Source organism: Eretmochelys imbricata, chromosome 7, assembly GCF_965152235.1.
Source record: "Eretmochelys imbricata isolate rEreImb1 chromosome 7, rEreImb1.hap1, whole genome shotgun sequence".
In the NCBI taxonomy this organism is placed as follows: Eukaryota; Metazoa; Chordata; order Testudines; family Cheloniidae; genus Eretmochelys; species Eretmochelys imbricata.
Window position 1 is genome coordinate 24257968 of NC_135578.1, and position 23827 is coordinate 24281794.

General features: G+C 52.9%; 1 protein-coding gene across 1 annotated transcript in view; it reads right to left on the bottom strand.

Moving 5' to 3' along the window:
* The window catches only part of CELSR3 (cadherin EGF LAG seven-pass G-type receptor 3), a 112039-nt gene extending 90175 nt beyond the window's left edge, over positions 1-21864 (bottom strand). Inside the window, 2 exon segments of the mRNA XM_077821482.1 lie at positions 40-672; positions 17727-21864. Of these exon segments, the coding sequence (XP_077677608.1) occupies positions 40-672; positions 17727-21864 (4771 nt within the window).
* Between the last annotated feature and the right edge of the window lie 1963 nt (positions 21865-23827).

The window sequence follows — 23827 nt, forward strand, 5'->3', positions numbered from 1 at the left end:
CAGCGTGCCCCTCCCCCTCAGCAGGGATCAAGCACTTACCTGTGAAGTGCTGGTGGCAGATGCAGGTGTAGCCACCCTCCCTGCGGGTGCAGATGCCCCCGTTATGGCAGGGGTTGGAGTAGCACAGGTTGATCTCGGTTTCACAGTAGTCCCCAGTGAAGCCCTGGGGGCAGCGGCAGCGCAAGCCTGTGATGGGGTGGATGGGCCGGAAGAGGGTGGATGGGGAGGCGATGAAGGGGGCCGAGCTGTCGAACTTGAGCACGGAGATGCACTTCATGTAGTTCTGGCATGGCTCCCGCAGGCAGACGTTGTCATCGAAGGGCAGCACCTCCAGCATGGAGACGGAGGTCAGAGTCATGCGCTTCATGTACAACTGCTCCTGAAGCTCCTCCGAGCTGAAGAAGTGGCCACCCCGGGGAGCCAGCGCTGAGAAGCTGACGTTCAGCACCGAGCCACCCACATCCGTGTCGTTCTGGATGTTGAAGATGAAGACATCCTCCTTGGGTGTGGCCAACACAGTGGCCACGCCCTCCAGGAAGCTGGTGAGCAGCGGCGAGAGGAAGCGTTCCTGCCACATGTTCTCCAGCCGCACTGTGATGCTGTTGGCCAGCATGTCCTCTGTGATGATGATGACACGCAGGACGCACTGGGCTGTCACGCTGTGGATCCCATCTGCAGAAGAGATGAGGGAAACATTAGAGCACGGCAGCAGTTTGACTGGGACATGAGGGCATGAGTGGGATAGAGCTCCAAGTAGGGCCCTACCAAATTCACAGTCATGAAAAATACGTCATGGACTGTGAAATCTGGTCTCCCCCATGAAATCTGGTCTTTTGTGTGCTTTTACCCTATACTATACAGATTTCATAGGGGGAGACCAGCGTTTCTCAAACTGGGGGTCCTGACCTAAAGGGAGTCGCAGGGGGATCACAAAGTTATTTTAGGGGGGTTGCAGTTTTGCTACCCTTACTTCTGCACTGCCCTCAGAGCTGGGCAGCCAGAGGGTGGCAACTGTTGGCCGGGTGCACAGCTCTGAAGGCAGCAGCGCAGAAGTAAGGGTGGCAATACCATACCACAAAAGCGGCAAAGAGTCCCGTGGCACCTTATAGACTAACAGACGTATTGGTGCATGAGCTTTCATGAGTGAATGCCCACTTCATCGGATGACATGCATCCGACAAAGTGGGCATTCACCCATAAAAGCTTATGCTCCAATACATCTGTTAGTCTATAAGGTGCCACAGGACTCTTTGCCGCTTTTACAGATCCAGACTAACACCGCTACCCCTCTGACACTTAATACCATACCATGTCACCCTTACTTCTGCACTGCTGCTGCTGGTGGCTCTGTCTTCAGAGCTGGGCTCCGGGCCAGCAGCTGACGTTCTCCAGCTGCCCAGCTCTCAAGGCAGAGCCGCCAGCAGCAGCAGCGCAGAAGTAAGGATAGTAGGACTGCAACCCCCCTCCCACCCCCAACTCCTTTTTGGGTCAGGACCCCTACAATTATAACACCGTGAAATTTCAGATTTAAATAGCTGAAATCATGAAATTTGTGATTTTTAAAATCCTATGACCGTGACATTGACCGAAATGGACCAAGAATTTGGTAGGGCCCTATCCACGAGTACCCAGGGCTCCACAGATCCCACTCCAAGCTTGGCCTAAACCCCGTGGCCAGGCCTAATTTCTGTGGCTACTCCAGCACACAGAGAGAAGTCTCTGCAACAACTTTTGATACATTGAATAGTGGAGGGTGTCACTGTGTTCAGTGTGAACAACCCACTTAGCACAGCCCTTCCCACACTGGTATTTAACTGGATATTGATTATCCTGTTTGTTACACTACCTCTGCATGTACAATTCCCAGTGTGCCACCGACCGGTGTACTAACAACACACCACAACCACCACAGAAGCTGTCAGAGGGAAGCTGAGTCTCTGGCAGTTGAGTAGGGCAGCGTGGGTTGCGGCCTCAGGATGTTACTTTTGAAATGATTGACAGTAAAATAGTCAGCAATGGTGCCATTTAAACTGTCATCATTAAGTTTGAGAATTAATTCTCCACTGAGAGTCAGAGGGCACTTCCACTACAGAGTTATTGTTTCAGGCACTCTGCAGACTCAGGCAGACATTCCTGCACTGATTACGTTCAGGTCACATTTGGAAGGCTTCCCTTGCTACCATGAGGGCTAGATTTTTTTCTTTTTTAAATGATAGCTGAGATTCTGGAGCATGATTCTGTGCCACCACTTAATACATGGAATCAAAGAATACATGAGGCCCATATATATATGTCACGGAGTCCCTGGGCGATGCTGTGGAACTGCTCCCCATGAAGCCAGTCAGGACTCTGGGGCAGTCTCCTTTCTGTGAGCAGCCTGTCTTCAGGACACAAAGCTCACACAGCTTCCACCTTCCTGGGTCTGACCTCGGAGCATTCAGCATCCTCTGCCCCTCCGTGTGCTTCCCACAGTAAGTGCACCCAGGCGGGCTCCTGGGGAAGCCAGAGGGTCCTGCACCCCAACTTCGCAGTCAGACATGACTCTCAGCCAGCCAGTAAAACAGAGGTTTATTAGACGACAGGAACATGGTCTAAAACAGAGCTTGCAGGTGCAGAGAACAGGACCCCTCAGCTGGGTCCATTTTGGGGGGCAGTGAGCCAGACAACCACATCTGCACTTCACTCCATGTCCCAGCCAGCCCCAAACGGAAAACTCCCTCCAGCCCCTTCTCCCCTGGGCTTTGTTCCTTTCCCGGGCCAGGAGGTCACCTGATTCCTTTGTTCTCCAACCCTTTAGCTCTCACCTTGCAGGGGGGAAGGGCCCAGGCCATCAGTTGCCAGGAAACAGGGTGTCGGCCATTCTCTGTGTCCAGACCCCTGCACACACCTGCCCTCTAGGGCTCTGCAGTGATCATACACCCTTACCCCACCACCTAGATACTTAAGAACTGCCTGGGGGAAACTGAGGCACCCCCACACTATTCAGAGGAAACATTAAGAACAGTCCCGCTTCGTCACAATATAAACAAAGTATGCACCAGAGGCAACCTGAACGCATGCCTGCTGTGCTCAGCACACACTGGACCTGGGCAGAGTCTGCCACTAAGCTTCTGTTTGATTTGGATGTTTGCACACTTGGGAGCAAATTGGGTGATCAGAAAAGTGAGCAAGCAATAGTGCTGGCTAGCCATGGGCACAGCTGGGGGAGGGTCTGAGGAGTAAGCAAGCACTGGGGTGGCAGGAGCTAAGAGCAGATAACAGGGTTTCAATGTGTTTTGGCTACTAGTATTCTGACAATTAATTCTGTCTGCTTTTCCCTCTCCCCTTCCCTCCCCATCCCCTTCCTCTCTTCTGGGTCTCAAAGGCTCTATGCCTGTCTCACTGCTTCCTTCCTCCTCCTCCTCATCTGCTCCCCATCCCACTCTGCTCTTCCTTCCTTCCCCAACTTGAATTGTTTTATTCTCTTTTATCTTTATCTTTCTTGCAAACAAACTCCAGCCCCTGGGATCCTGTTCCATGCACAGTTCTGTGCACATCCATGGAGCATGCTGAGCTGGCTGCCCCTTCCCCCTGGGGTCCAGGCTACTAGCAGCTAACACTCAGCATCCGCATGACTTCAGATTCAGAGCCATCAGCTCACCAAATGCTCAGGGGCAAGCCTGCCTCCTCTGGAATGACAGTAGAGAGGGACCCTTCCTCTAAGCCACAGATCTCAGTGAGCTACGTGCAATCAAGGCAATGGGCTGCGTGGGACTCCCTTCAAAGGCCAGCAGGGATGGTGTGGAGTCTCCCTGGCAGTGAGAGACTGTCCCCCTCCACCCCCCAGGGCCTGCCTGCATGGCAATGCAGACAGGAGAACATAAGTCCACAAGGCAGGCTCTTACTGTTACTACTCCATTGTTATTAACTGGTTTCTACAGGGCATTTCAAAGCTTCAACTATTTCACAGAATTCAATTCATGTGGGGATCACTTTTCACACACTGTACATTCTGAGCTGGCTGCCTCTTCCCCCTAGTGCCCAAGCTGCTCCTGGCAGCCGACACAGAGCTTCCCTCGACTTTAGACTCGGCATCACTCCACTTTCCCTACCACTAAAACACACCTAGCTTTGGGTGGAATGCAGCAGCACTTCCCAGCAACACGACACAAGAGTTTAGCATAGGAAGGGCTTAGAACTTAGGTACTATGGTGATGAGTGGGAAGGTAGGTAGATAGGGCCAAGTTAGGGTTTAGCCATAGAATGAAAGAATATAATTACCCAGTTGGGGTTTTGTCAGGACAATGAGACTAACACCCTGAATCTTGCAAAAATGCCATGGGTTCTTTATTCATCAGGAGCGCCCTGGGCTATAGTTTTCCATCCTGCTAACTACCCTACCCTGTATTAAGCCTGCTGGTCCCTAGTATGGCTGTTTTTAACCTTCCCTGATCTAACTAAGGAAAAGTAGGTGTCTGTTATGTCTACACTAGCACTTTTGTCAGTACAATTGCTATTGCTCAGGGGTGTGAAAAAACACCCCTCTGAGTGACATAAGTGCCACCAACAGAAATGCTCTCCCCTCCGACATAGCTACCGCCGCTCATTGGGGGTGGTTTAATGATGTCGATTAGTGGCTTTGTCAAGAAATATTCCAATGCCCCATTTGATCACAAGTCCAGCCCACTCACACCCAACGAGGGGCCCATCTCTTTCCTCTTTCAAATTTTTTCCTGGAAGATGCTTCTTCCCACAACCCCTGCTCCCTTCAGGCCCCGCTCATTAGTGACGTCAGCTGAGTTACACTGTGGATGAATCTGACCCTTCTTCTCTTCATGAGTAACCCCCACATCTTCCTGCCCCTTGTGCATTTTTCTCTTCTTGAGCCAGGAAGCTCTTCAGGGCAGGGCATGTGCTCTGCTGATGCTCAGCGAGGCAGTGGGGAAATTTACAATGCTATAGGAATGTTTTATAATAATCATAGGAAAACTTGCAATTCACCATCAAATGGAACAATCCGTCTTCAGACTTACTAGACAACGGCCCTGGTGCCATTTGGCATTTACGCTACACACGTACAAGGTGCTATTCCTCACTTACCTCCTCCCTGGCCGGCTGTGGTTTGACCTTCTCCTCTGGGCAGCGACAAGCTGCATGCGGGTATCAGATTCAGCACCATATGCAACACAGATTCTGGGAAACTCCGGATTTAAAAACAAACCTTCTTCAGCAACAAGACTGGCCCAGGTGAGCCAATATTCACACCAGCGTCAGTGTTTAGAACGGCTGCAGCAACTCATGCCAAAGCAGCACCTTGCTGGACCAGGGGAGGTGACTTGCACCTGAAACCAATCTCAGCCACCCTGCCTCCAACCCCAATATCCCTTAAAAGTGCTAACACAGGAAGAGGGCTGGGAAATGGATGGAGCTGGTCCTCTGTAGCCACACAAAAGGCCTGAAGGCTTCAGAACCAGTGTCCTTCCCTCTGATCTCCTCCCTTTCCGCTTCCTGAGCCAGTGTGATCATCTCTGCAAAGCACCACTTGAAAGAGCCTTGATCGGTTTCCTGAAAGGGGCATTACTCTTCCCCTGTCTGCTGCAGAAAGATTGGGCCTGGCGCCTGACAGGAAAATGGATCCCCCAGGAATGGCCTCGCACATTCCCTTTCACAGGAACACAGGGCATCTTTAATCCACACTATTGTTAACATTTTTGTGCCAAGTTCAAGGAATATCTTGAGGCTCGGGACTCAGCACACACAAGGGAGGAGAGCTCTGATTTATGACATAGCTTAGGGTTCAAAGGGAACATTTATCTCAGCAGGAAAAGCGAAGACATGCGAGTGGATTTATGGGGCTGTGCCACTGTGACTAGGACAACTTACATGGTCTGGGAGGGAACCCCACCTTCTGCAACTGCTTCCCCTCCTCCCACTCACCCTGCTGTGGACCACCAGGGAACTCCTGCAGCACTGGGGAGCCCCACGTACTGTCAGTCCCTTTTCTTAACCTTCCTTCCACGCCCTGGAGAGCCCCTACAGCAACTGGGGGGGGCACGTTCTGATAGTGCCTTTGGACCCTTCAGAGGAGCTAAATCAGCAATGGGCACCTGCAGGCCAATATCCTAAACTCGAGAAGCTGCAGGTCCCTCAGGACACTCCTCTGAAGGTCCCTCTTCCAAGAGTTACCATTTGCGGAGGGTGTTAGTATATTGGTGCCTAGCAAATGCTAGAGCCCGATAGAGGGGGACACAGAACCATCCCAGAACTGATGCAAACGGACTCAGGGCTCTGGGAGGGCTCTGGGTGGTCTTGCTGGAATGCCCCCCCTCCCCCCCCAAGCAATGACATCCTTATCAATCCCCCAGCTGTGCTAAGAAGACATAGACTATGCATCAGTGACTCTCCTTGGAGGTTTCAGTGTTGCTGGCACGATGATCTGCCTGAGCTCACACAAACAGCAGCCTCCTAGACCTGCCCATCAACCCAATTCTGCCAGGCCTCACGGCCCTGTCTTCTACAATGCACTGATGCATTCAAGCTGAACTCACAGCAGCCTGTTCCCCAGACTGGTGCAGCCACCCACCCTGCTTTTTCCCGGATACTCCCGATTCCCAGGGGATGCTGCTGTTTGCAGCATCATTAGATTGTGCCCCAAAAGGATTGTGGCCCAGCCCAACAACCTCAGCTCCCCTCACCACACACAATCACACAGCTGAGATGCAGGGACTTTCTCCTGCACAGCCAACCTGCTAGAGACACAGGACTCAGTTTCTCTGCACACAGCTTCCTGCTGTGTCACTACCCCTAGAGCTGTGGCAGGGCCTGGAGGAGAGGGGAGCTCTACCTTTTCCCTGAGGGCTCCTTCCTAGCCTTTCCCTCTTCTGTATCCCATGCACAATAGTAGGGCCTGTGATAGCAGCAGTCCCAGGACAAAGTGATTGTGATGGAATGGTTCTCTCCAGCAAAAGAGCTTCCGGAGAATAAGAAGCCAAGTCATTACACTCTGGCCCATACATCTCCGCCCTCTTTGTGCTTTAATTTATACACCTTTCATATTTTTTCCTGCAGCTGAAAACTGAAAGATGAGTTCGCAGCTACTCTGCCTATCTATAACCCATGCTGCCTGCTCCTCTCGGCTATAACAAAGCACCTCTGGATCCTCAGCCAGTGTAACTGCTCCATTTGCAGGACACCACACCAAAGGCGAGATGCGGCCCGCATGCAACAGTCAGAATGGCTTCTACCATTTCCAAGGGGGGAGCTGCCTTAATTACTAGTGTAAGTGCACAGAGCTTTTTAACTCACATTAATAATCTCTTTTCCACCCTCCAAACGCTCCTGCTCAGCGAAGCATCATTGTGTTCTCAGTGGAAGGTTTGGGGGGGACCCAAAAGGCCTTCTGGTCTCCCCCACATTGTTCATGTCATGGCCTTGTGAAAGGGAGAGCCAGGGTCACGGGCAGTTCTTGGTGCAGACAGAGCCATTGTATCCTAGGGACAGCGCAGCAGGAAGATATTGTCAGCACCTTGCTCTGTGTCTGTGCTGCCAGGCCTGGCGAATGGGAGATAATTGCATTTGCTATCTCCTGCAGCACTGACATAACCTGGGCTTCCATGCATTACATACAACCAATGGGCATTGTTGCTGGGATGCGCAAGAGGGCTGACACGCCACTAGACAGCTGCAGTCAGATCTCACAAGTGAAATGAGTTTGGGGGACTCAGGCCAATCCCTGTTAAAGGCTCCAAATCACGGAGCCCAGCACAATCTGTCACAAATGGCCACATCGGAGGTTGAGGTTGTAGGTTTGTCGGCAGCACTGGGAGCTGCAAACCCTCCTGAGCTCTAACTGGAAGCTCGGTCTCAGGAGATGAAGGGCCAACGTATCTAAGTACCAAGCTCCCCATTTCACTGCAACACTTCTCCAGCCCCCACCAGGCCCACTCTGCCTCTGAGCTGCCTGTGCAACTTGGCTGTATTGTTTCGCTCTCTCCAGGGCTGCTGCGTCAAGACGCCAGCTCTTTAATTTCCTCAGCCCCGTTTGAAGTTCAGCGCTTGGGAGGATTTAAAGATTGAAATTTCTCCCTTTTCTCTCGCTCTCAAAGGTGACTGCTTTTCTGCAACCCTGAAAATTCTGGTGGAAGCCTCCCCCACAGACGTCAGCACTGGAGCTCCGGAGATAAGATTCAAACAGGGCTGAGAAAGAGAGGGGGTAATGGGATGGTGGGGGGAGAAGCACCATAGCAATCACCTAGGAGCTAATCTCCTGGTGCATGGCTTGGGGGCTTGCTTTTCATTTCAAATCCAACTCGTTACATTTCATGTGGAATTGAGGCAGAAAATCTCCCCTGAGTTCTCCTTTTGAAGCCCCCACTGCTGACTCCATCTGACGCAGGGGATGTGGCGGTGGGGATAATGGAGGGAACCATCGCCACCTGCCCAGTATGAATAGAGGTTAACACAGGCTGGCGTAGGCCAGAATACAACTCGGGCTCCAACCACTACCAATAGGATGCTTTTTACCTGCTTAGGTCTCAGGGAGAGAGGCAACGTGATCTAACCAAGAGCCCCTCCATTTGGGTGTCCTGAATGTGTGCTCTCCTCCTGCTTGTTGGGTGGACTTGGAATCCCAGACAAGAATGCGGTGACAAGAAGTTGTCAGAATTGGATGGCTGTTTGGTGGCCCCTGGGTGAAATGGATTTGGGGACTGGTGGACAGGTTTCTGAGTCACAAAGGCCACATCTGTCAGAGAAATCAAAGACTGGCTAGGCCTTGGAGCATAAACTCTGCTTTGATCGTTACAGGGCGTCTCTCTGTTGGCAGAAGGTGGTGGGTGGGAAGCCTCCCCCACCGCTGTTTTGCTCTGTAGGAGAGAGGCCTTCAGTCCACAGGACCATCAGTCTAGCTTGGAAATCTAGACCTCAGAAGTTAGAGGAATGGTCAAGGGCTGTGAAACACCCAAATGCCAGCTCTTCCTCTCCTTTGGGGTAAACTGAGCACCACCCACTCTACAGTGAGTGAGTCTTTTCATACCAGACCCTAAAAGCTGAGCTCCCGTTCGTCCTGTACGGACAAGACAGATCCCTGGGAACTTTCAGAAGAACTGAAATTTGCCCCATTCCTCTTCCCTGCAGGTGCTGGATGTTGACTGCTTCCTCCCCACCCCAAAGGTGGTGGTCGTGCCATTTCAGGGGTACTTAGGGTAGTGAGGTGGTGAGGCACTCTAGCAGGCTGCCTTCTCTGCCCTTTGGACCACCACAAACAGGCTGCATGCTTTTGAGTTTATAGACCCCAGTGCTTTTCATTAGGTCCCCTCCACCAGTAGAACCCTGTGCAACAACATACAATTAGAAGTACATGTCCTCTCAGTCCACCCTGGGGAGAGGGAGGGCAAGATCATACCCTGCTGCATTCCCTTACCCATCCTTCCTGTGCTTTAACTGTTCCCAGCTGACAGGCTGATTGCTCTCATTAGCTCATCAGCCTGCTGCCTAATTAAGTCATTGAGCACCCAGCCTCCCCAATTAAATCCATTCCCTGAGGGAAGTAGCTAGTACGTTGGCTTAGGGGACATCTATGCTGGAAAAAAACACCGTGCAGCCGTGAGTCTCAGAACCCAGGGCAACTAACTCAGGCTCCTAGGGCTCATGGTCTAGCAGGGTAGGCATTCATGCTCATGCTGGAGCCTTGGCTCTGGAACCTGGCGAGGGTCTCAGAGTCTGGGTTCCAGCCTGAGTGGGAATGTCTACACTGCTGCTTTTAGCCCTGTAGCACAAGCCCAAGTCAGTTGACCTGGACTCCAAGACTTGCTGCCACAGGGTTATTTTGCAGTGTAGCCATACCCTGGGTTCTAGGCTCCTAGCACTCTGTCACAGGCACGTGGGGATGCATGGTGCCAGGCAGAGAGGAAATGTTAAATGGGATTTTTTACAAGCCCTAGATATGAAGGTCTCCAAATAAACAGCAGCCCTTTGGCCCTTTCTGCTCAGCTTCGTCAATCAGCTTTTCAGGGAGGTTGTTGCTCTAGCACTGATTTTGAAATCCCCTGTAGTACCCTTGTCAGAATCAGGAGGGGCTGGGGTCCCAGCATGGCAGCCTCTTTGTCCATGTGAGAGGGAGGTTGTTAGGACCTTGCATTGCAGCCCACTGTCTGGAGGAAGGGAGGGGATTTGAGACTGTGCACTGCAGGCCCCTTGCCTCCTCTTTCCTTGTCCATTTTCTTTTCCAGTAATTGCAAATACAATGTGTGTGTTTGGTTGGTTCCATCCCAGTTGGCTCCCACCCATAGACAGAGGAGCACCCTTCACTATGCGCACATGGTGTTCAGTGCCAATCAATAGGCAGGGGGCGTGTACCTGATTTATGGCTGTTAGAGCTTAGCTGACGTGGGTCTGAGTTCTGGGTCAGACAAGAGAATGACTGGCAGCAGAACCTCTGAGCAGTGAGAAGGTGACATGCTGGACTGGAGGCAGGGGGCTGGGTGTCTTGGCTTTGGCCTCGTCTGCCCTGAGGCTGGGAAGCACAATTAGCACCTGTCTAGAGAAGCCTTTGGATGAAGGAAACAAGCTCTCCATCCCCATTCAGATGCTGCTGGCTAGACTTGGGATATGCCCCTCATCCCCACTGCCCTGTATTTGAGCCCTGAACTGCTGCCTTCAGGCTATGGTGAGTAGGAGGCAGAGAGACATGGGAAGGGAGAGGCAACAAAAGTCACTGTAGCTGCATCAGCACTCCCAGGCAGAAAGAGCCTAAGGAGGGAGAAACAAGGGGCTTCTGCCCACCCCCCCAAGTATGCTGCTTGGGCCCCCTTCCATCACTCTACACCTGATGCCCACAGATCTCTGCACCCCCCTCAAGCCTTCACTGCCTCTTAAATAATGCTCATGTGCTCAGGGAGCAGTGAGCTCTCTCCCAGTGGCTCTCCCAGTGGCTGATGTGTGCCTGGGGAGAAAGGGATGATGCGTCTATCCAGCATTAGACAGCAGGACTGTCAACACCTCAGATTGATCGACCCAGTGGGTCCCAGAAGCTGTGATGAAACAGGGAATTCCCCACGTGGTGCAGCGGCTGCCCAGCAGCTGCTCCTATGTTTCTGCTTAGCATATCTGACCCGGTGTGAAGTGCCCTGCATGTGTCCCGTGCTACAGAAATGATAACTGAGCTAGTGGGGCAGACAGCGTTGGACTCATCTCAGGACTTCCCTCGTCTCTGGAGACCTGGGAGATGAAAAAGCAGCCCTGATGTCTTCTGAGGGGAACTCAGACTCAATGAAAGGGGATCCCAGTAATGTGACAGTTTGGACTGTGTAGAATCAGCCCTTCTCACCCAAGTGCTGGGATGGTCATTCCGAGGGGCACTTCCCCACAAATGGAATGTGCCTGAGACCAGATTTCTGGAGGATCCCCTATTTCCCCCTGTCCTCACAGAATGGCCTTGTGCCATATTAGTGCAGCAGACCAGGGATGACACTGAGACTGGCAAACTCATTTCACGTCTGACAACAAGTGATACCAGAATCCAGACCATAGATGGTGCTTCTGAAGCACAAAGCTGTGATAGAGACTCCACCAGGCCTTGACAATGCATTCTCGGCTTGCACCAGCCTGAAGATCTGTTCATTGTAACATACCACCCAGCCCCTGCTTTACACAAGGGGGGCGGGGGGGCTAGTCCAAGTGACCCCATGTGGGCTGTTCAGTATTCACTGTCTGCACGACACAATGCATCCCACTTGACAGTGCTGTCTGTAATGGAGCTCAGGCCTTTCCCTGGCCTCCCTGTCCCTGCCACATTAAGGGGACGCAGATGGCTCAGGGAATGACCCTCCAAAAAAACAAAGAAACCCCAAAGCTGACTGGAGGCACTAACACCCCTGGGAACCATTTAATCACAGACTCCTCAGCCATTCTGATTAACTCCGGCCCTGGGGAATGGATGGAGAGCCAGATATTGGTGACTATTCTTGTCCTACAAAGAGGTGTGTCCTGGAAACTTGCCCACAGGGAAGGTAGGGAGGAGAGGCAGGAAAGAGAGATTCCAGCCTCAGGGCACACCCAGGTTCAGCAGCAGGGAGGAGGGATTGCTACTTTTGCATTGAATTGAGGTTTACAATAACCACGTACAAAGCTGGAGAGGTATAGAGCTGTAGAGACTGAGGGAGCAGAGCAAAGTGCTCCACCCCCTCAGGATAAACCCAACTATCCTGAGAGAACAGGGGCCCTGGATAGGCCTGCATGCCTGAATGTCCCAGGTGTTTGCAGTTTTGTTGTAGATGGGTTGGTCCCAGGATATTAGAGAGACGAAGCGGGGTGAGGTAATATTTTTCATTGGACCAACTTCTGTCGGTGAAAGAGACAAGCTTTCCAAGAGGAGCTCCGTGTAGCTTGAACACTTGTCTCTCTCACCAACAGAAGTTGGTCCAATAAAAGATACTACCTCACCCATCTTGTCTCTCTCACTTACCCAAGGGAGAGCCAGCTATACAGCTGGAAAGCTGCTCAGCCACCCACTCTACCCACCTATTCCCAGAGGAGATACCCATCTATATGGCCTGAGAGGAAACAGCTGTCAGCTCCTCACTTCCCATTCTTCTTCCAAGCTGCACCACTTCCTATCCCTGTCCCACACCTACACCGCTCTTTCTCCTTTCAGACAGGTTGAGATGATTAGATCTCATTTGAGGGGGGTCAGGGAGGGTTCTTCTCCATTCATTTACCAGCCTGGCCTTGTTTCAGTCCATGAAGTACTCAGTGCTGCATTATGATGGACCATCCCAGGCTAACTTTGCAAGTGAAGAGAGGCTGTGAGGTCTCAGAGGCTGCTCTTGAGTTAATGGCCTGAGAACGGAAGATAAAATTGCAGTCACATTCTGTAAAACACCCTCTGAAGAGGAGAGGGAAGAAAGGAGTAGAGCAGCATGGCCAGACTTGCTAAAGCAGCCTAGCATCTTTATCTCCTCTTCAGTCACACTGGGGCCTCTTCTTTTCTCAAAGCCTTGGGGCTCCCTCGGTTTCTCCCCCCCAACATATACACACTTTGCTGTGTCATTCAGCACCCTGGAGCAGAGAGTATTAGTGTGTGAGAGCTGTGCAGAGGCTTTGTGTCCCACTCTGCCAGAGAACACCTCCATAACAGTAGGTTTGGGTCCATCCATGGTGGAAGCTGTAGGCACTATACTGTTAAAGATACTGGGTAAGTGAAAGCCAACGGACCTAGCAGAAAGTCAACCACCAATCACATTCAAACCTCTCACCCCAGAGTGAACATCACTAGATGCTACATTATGACACAATTACATCTGCTCATGACAAATGCTGCCTGACGAAGCAGCCATCAGAGACTAGTGCTGCACACTTGGAGCCCAGCTCCAAAGTACAGGGAACAAGTTCAATTCAGGATATCCCAGTTTATGGTTAATACTCAAGCCTGAATGTCTCAGTAGTCCCTTTCCCCCAATGATAGCTTAATGTCTCTTTTTCTGGTGTCCAATGCCACGCCAAGCAGAAACAGCGAGGGATGCAGAATATACAATCTTACTGTTGTTTTTCCTAACACTTCAATCACCAGGCCCCATAAACCAAAGATACAGAAGAATCAATGCCTCATAGAAAACATTTTATTCAGAAACAATTCTCCCTGAACACCAGCTTTTCTGTATGTCCTCTGGGACCTTTGTCTTTTAGGAGCTCAGCAGCCTCTGATGTTTCTTTCCCCATCTCATGTCATAATCCTGTTTGTAGCCTCACAATCAGTTGCCTAAGAGATGATGATGCCATCACAAATAAAGATTCACAACATTCACATTTGGGAATAAGGAGCAAGAGAGATGCCTGTGTTGGAAAGATCTTGGTGTTTTTTATGAAAATGTCTTTAGGAGTAAGGCATGAAAGGAAAGAGAAACTAAGAGAGAATTGTTTCTGAGGTAAATGTTCCTCTCTGTTTTCCAGGAGGCATCAGCAGCTCTTTCAAGTTCATGATATATATAATTTGGGGGAATTGTGAGATCTTGTGAATCTGGTCAAATTTAACTTGCAGAGTGTATTATCACTAAATTAATTACAGGGCCTCTTGCCTTGGCAGCTTTAAATATGGAGATTAAAACATAACATCCAAGGACACCGCCAAACTGTTACTTAACACCTAACCTAAATAAGTGTGTGTTGCGCCATGCCCTAAAGGTTACTAATAATGGACCTGCAAGGGGAGCAAGTTCCAAAAGCAGGGCCTCTCCAGAGAAAAACTTGGCAACAAACAATGGAGGACAAATTCAGCCCTATGGTAATTTCATTGACTTCAATAGAGGGATTTGACTCAGTGTTTAAACTAAGGACCTGACAACAAATGCACCCCATTTGATCTTAAATGCCATGGTGAAGTATAAGGTAAGAGGCACCTTAGATAACTGGTTCCCAGACCTTTCCGAGCTTTAAAGAGCATCACCACCACCTTGAATGGCACCGAGAAGCAAACAGGAGTCTAATTCAGAGATGTGAATGAACAATGTTATGTACTCACTGTGAGCCACCCAGGCCCTGCATACTGAACCAGCCGGCATTTCAGGGTGGACTTCAGAGGTAGCCCTAAATAGAGCATATTACAATTGTGCAGTCTGGAGTAACAGAGGCACGGATGACAGATGCAAGTTCTCGGGCTCCTGGCCACTTGGTAAAGACTAGTCACCAGAGCTGTCTGGGAGGGGCAACAACTGCTACAGTCGGACTCCAAAGTGCAACCCATTTTGGTTTGAGTTGGGCATGCACTCTCACCACCTGCCAGGATGTGGAAGGTTTTGTGCATTGATACCCACTGTGAAAGATTTCAAGCACTGATGAGACAAAGTTTCATGCAAAATGCTAGCTGCCATGAACTAGTTAGCTATTGTGCATGGTGGGTTTGATCTTGTCACTTCTGAGGAAAAGGCTCACGCAGTGATGCCTGCCATAGGACTTGCCATACCAGGTCAGACCAATGGCTCATCTAATCCAGTATCCTGGCTCAACAGTGGCAGATGCTTAAAATGAAGATGCAATAACCCCAAAGTGGGTTTTATGCACAGAGGACACTAATGATAATTGGCTCCATTGGGAGCTGCATCCAGCCTTCTTTGGACAGAGTGTAGGTCTGACACTGGTTCTTTCAGAGGCATTATAGGGGGATCCATCCAATCACCCTCAGGAAACTCCTGTACGTTTCCCTTTGAGACCTGCCACTTCAACTCAAACACTTTATGCCTCTGAGCCAAAGTCTATTGTTTTTGCTGCCTATCAGTGGTTTTGTTATTTCAGTCCCTGTGGAATAATATTGTTTTAGTACTATCACAGTCTTCCCTTCCTCCTCACACCATATTAACCCTACCAATGACACGATCCTAGTAGATAACAAATACAGCTGGCAGCCAAACAGAGATGGAGACTGAACAGGCACTTGGTATATTCTGTTTCATATATTCATATATTCAGTGTAGTGGTAATCTATTCTTTAGTGTAGTGCTACATTCGAGCCTTCCTTCCAGTCTGTAGCCCTCTAGCATTTTACGAAAGAGACCAAAAACCCACGCAGAGCAATGAAAGCTTCTCTCACACTGGGAACGTTCTTGGTCTGTTATATGATAATAGCTCTGGGTATCTTACCAATGTGCTTTTATTGCTGTGGATCTTCAGAAATGAATGCACTTGGGTTACAGAAGGAAGTTCATTTTGGTACAGCAGCTTTAAGACTGCACTGTATAGAAATTAACAGTGTAATCAAATTTTAATTTAAGTTCATTTTAATCTGCAAAATGCCCCTAGCCCTTTCTTTAGATGTCACTATAATTTTGTGTTGATTCTGACTGTGAGCTTTGGGCCTTCCATCACTATATGTTTATAAAGTGCATGGATGGTGCTCAGTAAATAACAGAATAATAAAAAATGCCAGGAAGGTGATATTCTTACAAGCAGGATCCAAACCTAAACACCCCTAGTGCCCACTGAAACCAACAAAAGGCACATTTTCCATTCTGCTCCCCTCCTGCAAGACTGGGCTTTCTTTCTTATCCTTCTTGCCACTGTGAGCTTAGCTTTTTCTAGCCTCACTTCCACTGGAAAATAATTACATGGTAATTTCAAGAGCCTTGTTGTTCTAAGGTAGTTTAGTGCAAGGCCTTGAAATGTGATTTCCCCCTGCCTTTGTGCAGGGTTAAGTGTGTTAGGAGGCAGAGCCTGCATAAACATACTCTGGCAGAAGCAAGAAAGGTCAGCATGGCTCCCCCCATCTCTAGTAATCAGTCTGTGCATGTGTGTGTCTGAATATGATATTACCCTGCCCTGCAGTTACAATTAACCCCTAAAGAACCTCAATCTAGTGAGGCGCTGGAGCTGAGTACGCTGGCCTGGACTGAACATATCACCATTTAAAGCCCATACTCCATCTTTTGAAAGGAACAAGGGCCTTATTTTCCAAGCTCACTCACTAAATGAGCTGGTAGGGTGAGGGAAGGAGGAGGAAGGGTTAGATGGAAGGTGAGGATCTGTGGAAAGTCATGAATAATGTAAGCCTCCCTAGACACAGCTACATAACTTAGCCTGTGTCACTGATACCCTCCAAATGGACACCTCCCCCACCTCCTTCTACAAGTCACACGTAGGTTATTTGGTATTTCAAGAAACAGCCTCTACAAGGCAGGAAGGATGGTCTTGTGGTAAAGGCAAAGGACTGGGACTCACAAGATCTACATTCAAATTTGGTTCTGCCATCAGTTTCCTGTGTGACCTCGGGCAAGTCACTTAATCCATCTGTGCCTCTGATCCACATCTGTAAAGTGGGGATAACAGTAACTCACTATGTCACAGGGGAAGTGAGTATGGATACATACATTAATATAGGGGATACACATCACACAAGGGCCTACACTGACAATTTAGGGGATACATTGTAAACCTCTCTTCTAAAACTGTGCCTGCGATCTTTTACACCCAATTTCTGTGCAAGCAGTAACTTGGACTCCAAAAAATGAATTCAAAATTGTAGAAGCTGCTTTTGAAATGTAGCCCTAAGTATTTGTAGTATTAATATTCCCAAACCAGAATTTTGAAACATGAACTATTTTTGGAAGGGTGGGGAGAACAAAAAGGGAGTTGAAGACAAAAAGGGGAATGGTAACAGCAAACATTTGAAAAAGATTTTTTAAGGGGCTGAGTTTGAGACCCAAGCTTGGTCCCTCACTCCCTGAATCAGCAAAGGCTGAGAGCACAGTGGCAAGAGCATGCTCAGGCCCTGAAGGATGGGAATGGCTCACTCTCTGACTTAGGAGGGGCTCAAAGCAAAACAGAGATGGCACATTCAGCCCCTGGGTCAGCAGCCTCTAGGAACCAGCAGGAGCAGTCTGTTCAGCCACCAGGAAAAGCAGTGTGCTTCCCAAGCCAGCATCCTATGCAGTGTATCAAAAATACCAGCATTTACTAGAGAGAGCACCTCATGCTTAAAGCTATAACGAACTGATCTTCGAGCTAAATAGCAACACTTTGCTGTTATACAGCATTGTCATCCTAACATTTCAAACGCTTTTCAAGATGCTCCAGTAGTATGGATACTATCATACCCACATTTATTTTATTTTATTTTTTCAGATTTTAAGTAAAATAATGGCCCAAATGCTGAAAACTCAGCACCACAAGATACATGTTGGAGTCTCCAGCCTGGAACCACCTGAACATCTCTAGGAAATGTTTACATTATCACAGTCATCCAAAGAGTTTAAATATCTTACCTGTGACCGTCACCAGCATGGAGGCCACCAGGGGACGATTGTTGTCCAGCTTACGGCTCAGCCTCAGCTCACCACTTGACTGATTTACAATCAACAAGTGCAGCTCATTGCCCCGTTCAAAAGTGTAGAAGAGCCTGTCGGACACATCTGGGTCATAAGCCGGGATCTTCCCTATGACCCCCGAAGGGAAGGTGTTGGACCTGTTGGAAATGTAGTTGTTGAAGAGGATCTGGAAGTTCCTGAGGACAGGGCTATTGTCATTCTGGTCAATGAGTTTGATGTGGACTGTGGCTCTGCTGACCAGGGGGGCAGACGTTGCCTGGACCACAATTACATATTCGGGCTTTGTCTCATAATCCAGGTCAATCAAGGCAGTGAGCTCCCCAGAAAATATGTCCATTTGGAAGATCTCAGGGATGTTGCCTTCCACAATCTGATACATGATCTGGGCATTAGGTCCCTCATCTGGGTCAATGGCTGTGATCTGGGCCACCACAGAGCCCACAATGCTGTTCTCCTTCACCAAAACCTCAAACTCTTCAGCTGGGAAAACAGGGGCATTGTCATTCACATCTTGAACAGTGACTTGAATGTTGACTGGGGTTCTTTGCGCGGGGACCCCCCTGTCCACAGCATAGGCAGTCAGCTCATAGACTGGGATACTCTCTCGGTCCAGCCTGCGGACAGTACGGATAATCCCAGAGGTGGGCTCTATGGTAAAATCCCCATCCCCATCCTCCCCATTCTGGAAGGTGTATTGTACCCGCCCATTGGTGTGGGCATCGCGGTCGGTGGCAGAGATCTGGAGCACGCTGGTGAATGGAGGGGCATCCTCCGATATAATGCCTTGATAGTGAGCACTGACAAACTGAGGGGCGTTGTCATTTACATCATTCACCATGATTTCTACATAGGTGGTGTCCGCTTTCTGAGGGATCCCATTATCTTTGGCAGTGATGGCCAAGGTGTAGGTGACCTGGTCTTCATAGTCCAGCTCCGCCTGCAATGTGATGGCACCAGAGTCCGCATCAATACGAAACTGAGGAATATTGTCCTCTAGGTAATAAGTGATCCTGGCATTTTCCCCCACATCATCATCGGTGGCACTGATGACCACCACAGTGCTGCCCACAGGACGGTCCTCATTGACACTCACTGAATAGTGGGCACTCTGGAACACAGGCCGATGGGTGTTGGCATCAGTGATGTTGATATGAATGTGACAGTTGTCATGCAGTGTCCGGTCAGAAGCAGTCACTGTTAGCACATAACGCCTCTCTTGCTTGTAGTCCAAGGGTAGAGAGAGAGTGATCAGCCCCACTCCTCCCTGAGTACTGATAGAAAAGCGGTTCCGGGTGTTCCCCCCAGTTATCTGGTAGCTTATGGCACTGTTCACATCCCTGTCGATTGCCGTGACACTGAGAACACTGGTCCCCACAGCAGCATCCTCATTTAGCCGGATGAAATACTCCTTTTGGGTGAATTCAGGTCGATTGTCATTCACATCCATGACAGTGATGGTGACACTAGCGGAGGCAGATAAGGATGGAGAGCCATGGTCCCGAGCCTCTACCCCAAAGAAATAGTGCTCCACTGACTCACGGTCCAAGGGGCCACTCACTGTGATCCACCCAGTGGCGCTGTTCACCACAAAAGGGGTGTCAGCTGAGACCCCAGTTAGTTTATATTCCAGACGAGAGTTCTCCCCGTAATCTGCATCCACTGCCTGGATGTGGATCACTGAATGGCCAAGGGGGGCATTTTCCAGGACAGAGATTTGAAAGGGGGTGCTGACAAAGATTGGGGCATGATCGTTAATGTCCACTACTTGGATGCTGGCCATGCCAGTGTTGTTAGACAAAGGAGGGCGCCCTGCATCCTGAGCACGTATCCTCAGGGCATATTCACGTTCAACTTCAAAATCCAAAGGTACCACCACCCGTATCTCCCCAGTCACACTGTCAATAGAGAACTGGCCTCTGCTGTTCCCACTGATGATGTTATAATGGACTAACGCATTATTGTCTTTGTCCACGTCAGTGGCAGTAACGCGCAAGATTTCTGTATGGGGTCTTATATCCTCTCTCACCTGGACGATGTAGCGTTTTTCACTGAACTGAGGGGAATTGTCATTCTCATCCAGAACTGTGATATAGACTTTAACTGTGGCAGATCTGGGCCCAGGCTCCTTACCCTGGTCGTTTGCCTCCACCACCAAAGAATATTTCTCCATTTTCTCTCTGTCCACTTGCCCGCTGGTGGTGATCAGACCTGACCTGGGATCTATCTCAAAGACAGAGTGGGCTGCTTGCTCATTCACAAATCGATACCTGATGTTTGCATTGTGTGGGGAGTCCACATCCGTGGCCCTCAGCTGTAAGATAGGGTAGCCTTCTTCTACATTTTCCCTAATAGTCTCTCTGTACTCACTCTGCTCAAAAACAGGATCATGATCATTTCGGTCAGCAACAGTTACAGCAATCATGGTGGTAGCAGAAAGACGGGGGACGCCATGATCCACAGCAGTGACCCGGAAATAGTGCAGGTCCATAGTCTCTCTATCCAAAGCTTTGGTGGTGGTGATGAGACCATTCTTGGGGTCAATGCTAAACAGCTCCATGGACCTGCTGTTCATCAGGGCATCCATGGAGTAGACTAGCTTCCCAGCCTCCCCTGAATCGGGGTCTTGTGCTGCCATAGTTATCACAGGAGTCCCTGGAGGCTGGTTTTCAGCCACCTGAACCTGGTAATTATACTGAGGGAAGTGGGGGTGGCGGTTGGCTGCCCTGCTAGTCCTTAATAACGGTAGGAATGCACTCTCTCGCCTCCTCCTTTGCTTGACAGGCGGATAATGTGTTAGATCAAGCTGCATAGTTGGACTAGGCTTTACTGGCAGGTGACCAAAGAGCTCCAGGGCTGACGGGCTCCCAAAGTCCACCGCAAAGCAAAGAGTTTGTAAACAGCCTTTGGTGGAATCAAACAGGTGAAAAAACAGACAGGGATCCTGCTTTCTGTGCGGCGTGGGCGGAGCGCGGACTGGATCGAGTCCTCGGGTCGCTCTGGGAGCTGTCCCGGGTGCAGGTGGTGCTGAAACGGCCTCTTCCAACTCACCGGCCTGCGCCTGCCCTTCCGTATCCTTCTCCAACCGCACACTATGGTCCGGGCTGGCTCCCCAGCGCTCGCCTGCGCGCCGGCCGGGCGGCTGTCTCCCTGCACACCGCTGAAGACAGGTCACTAGGGTCAGCCACTCACTGAGGTGCGAGCGGCTGCGGCGGCAAGGTGGCGGCCTCAGCTGCATCTTTGCAAACCAGGAGCGGCTCTCCGAGGCCGGCGGGTACCTCTCCGGGTGCCGGAGCCTCGCCCCCGGGGCCAGGGACTCCCAGATTTCCAGCTGCCAGGGATCCCTGCAGTTGTACGCGCCGGGACTGGGCTGGTGCCTTGCCACTTGCATTACACACAGCCGCTCGCCGTGCAGGGAGTGCCCTGCGCCCGCCGCGCTCAGCCAGCCCCCGGGGGAGCTCGGGGCCCCTGTGGCAGGGCGCAGGGGGCTCTGGCTCGCACAGCCGCAGCAGGCTCTGTCCCTCTGGCCGCCCGCACTGTCCAGGGAGCCAGCCCCATTGTCCCGGCCCCGCTGCTGTCCGCTCGCCTCCTCCCCGGGGCTCCGGGCCCCGCTGCAGTCGGTCCCGAGGGAGACGAAGGTGCCTGGGCTCTCCGGACCCGCCCCGCTCCCTGGCTGCTCGGCCGGCTCCCTGCCTTGGTGCCACGGCGGCTCGGTGCAGCCTTTCCCGCTAGTCCTGCGGCCGTGGCTCGGCGCTGCTGCCCAGCCGCCGGGGCTCTGGGTGCGGGGCTGCCCAGCGCCCTCCCGGGCCAGGCCCGGCGGCTCCGGGGCCAGCGCCGGGGCGTTTATAATCCACAAGCAGGGGGAGCCGCCGGTCCGCTCCCCCTGGGCAGCTGCCGGGAGCGGAGTCCTCTTCGTGCCCCACAGCGGGGGCCCCGAGCCAGCTCGGGGGCCCCCCCTGCCCCGCCGCGGCTTCCCGGGCAGGGCTCCCCTCCGACCCCCCGCCCGCGGGAGGGGGCAGCCGCAGCGACACCCCCTGCCCACGGCCGAGCCCCCGGCGGCCGAGCCGGCTCCGTGCATCCCACCCAGGAGGACTAAGCCCCGCCAGCGGCCCCCCGCGCACGCCAGCCCCCTGCTCGGCCCCTCCTGCTCCCGGCTCTCCCCGGGTCCCCGCTCCCCGCGCCGGGCGCAGCCCCCGGGGCCCTCGGCTCCCCGCTCCCCCCGGCCGAGGGGGAACAAAGGGAGAAGGAGAAGCAGCAGCAGTAGCCGCCCCCGGCGGCTCGGTCCCAGCAGCGGCGACAGCGGCTCAGCCATGTCCCCCCCGGCCCCCTCCCCGCCCCCGGGCGCCCGGCCCTAGCGCTCCCTCGGCTCCGCTCCGCCTCTGGCTCTGCCCCCCGCCGCCCCGCCACCATCTACAGGCGGCGGCTGGCTCCTGCGCGGGCCGGGCTGCTCCGCGGCGGCGGCATCGCCTCCTCCCGCAGCCCCAACATGGCTCCCGGCTGCCCCGATGGTCCGCTCCGCCCTCCCGCTCCCCTCCCGCCGCCCCGCAGTGGTAGCGCCCGCCCGGCGCAGGCGGCAGCCGCCGCCATCTTCACTGTGGGCTGGCGGGGGGGGAGGGGAGGGGGCGGGAGAGATGCGGGCGGAGCTGGCCAGGGTGCTGCATGGCGCGTTTCAGTGGGGAGGGGGCTGCGCGCAGCTGGCAGAGCGGGAGGGGGGAAGGGGAGGGCTGTGGGGAACGGGGGGGGGGTGTTGTGGGTGTGGGGGAAGGGCTGTGGGGAATGGGTCGGGGTGCCAGGGGGGAGGGGCTGTGGGGAAGGGGTCGTGGTGCCGGGGGGGGAAGGGCTGTGGGGAAGGGGTCGGGGTGCTGGTGGGTGCGGGGGAAGGGCTGTGAGGAACGGGGGAGTGTTGTAGGTGTGGGGGGAAGGGCTGTGGGGAAGGGGTCGGGGTGCCGGGGGGAAGGGCTGTGGGGAAGGGGTTGGGATGCCGGTGGGTGCGGGGGAAGGGCTGTGAGGAACGGGGGAGTGTTGTAGGTTCGGGGGGAAGGGCTGTGGGGAAGGGGTCGGGGTGCCGGGGGGAAGGGCTGTGGGGAAGGGGTTGGGATGCCGGTGGGTGCGGGGGAAGGGCTGTGAGGAACGGAGGAGTGTTGTAGGTGTGGGGGGAAGGGCTGTGGGGAAGGGGTCGGGGTGCCAGGGGGGAAGGGCTGTGGGGAAGGGGTTGGGATGCCGGTGGGGGAGGGGGAAGGGCTGTGAGGAACGGGGGAGTGTTGTAGGTGTGGGGGGAAGGGCTGTGGGGAAGGGGTCGGGGTGCCAGGGGGGAAGGGCTGTGGGGAAGGGGTCGGGGTGCCGGGGGGGAAGGGCTGTGGGGAAGGGGTTGGGATGCCGGTGGGGGAGGGGGAAAGGCTGTGAGGAACGGGGGAGTGTTGTAAGTGTGGGGGGAAGGGATAGGGGGAAGAGGTCGGGGTGCCGGTGGGAGGAAGGGCTGTGGGGAAGAGGTCGGGGTGCCAGGGGGGGAAGGGATAGGGGGAAGGGGTCGTGGTGCGGGGGGGGAAGGGCTGTGGGGAAGGGGTTGGGATGCCGGTGGGGGAAGGGGAAGGGCTGTGAGGAACGGAGGAGTGTTGTAGGTGTGGGGGGAAGGGCTGTGGGGAAGGGGTCGGGGTGCCAGGGGGGAAGGGCTGTGGGGAAGGGGTTGGGATGCCGGTGGGGGAGGGGGAAGGGCTGTGAGGAACGGGGGAGTGTTGTAGGTGTGGGGGGAAGGGCTGTGGGGAAGGGGTCGGGGTGCCGGGGGGGAAGGGCTGTGGGGAAGGGGTTGGGATGCCGGTGGGGGAGGGGGAAAGGCTGTGAGGAACGGGGGAGTGTTGTAAGTGTAGGGGGAAGGGATAGGGGGAAGAGGTCGGGGTGCCGGTGGGGGGAAGGGCTATGGGGAAGGGGTCGGAGTGCCGGGGGGGAAGGGATAGGCGGAAGGGGTCGTGGTGCCGGGGGGGAAGGGCTGTGGGGAGTGGGTCGGGGTGGTGGTGGGTGTGGGGGAAGGGCTGTGAGGAACGGGG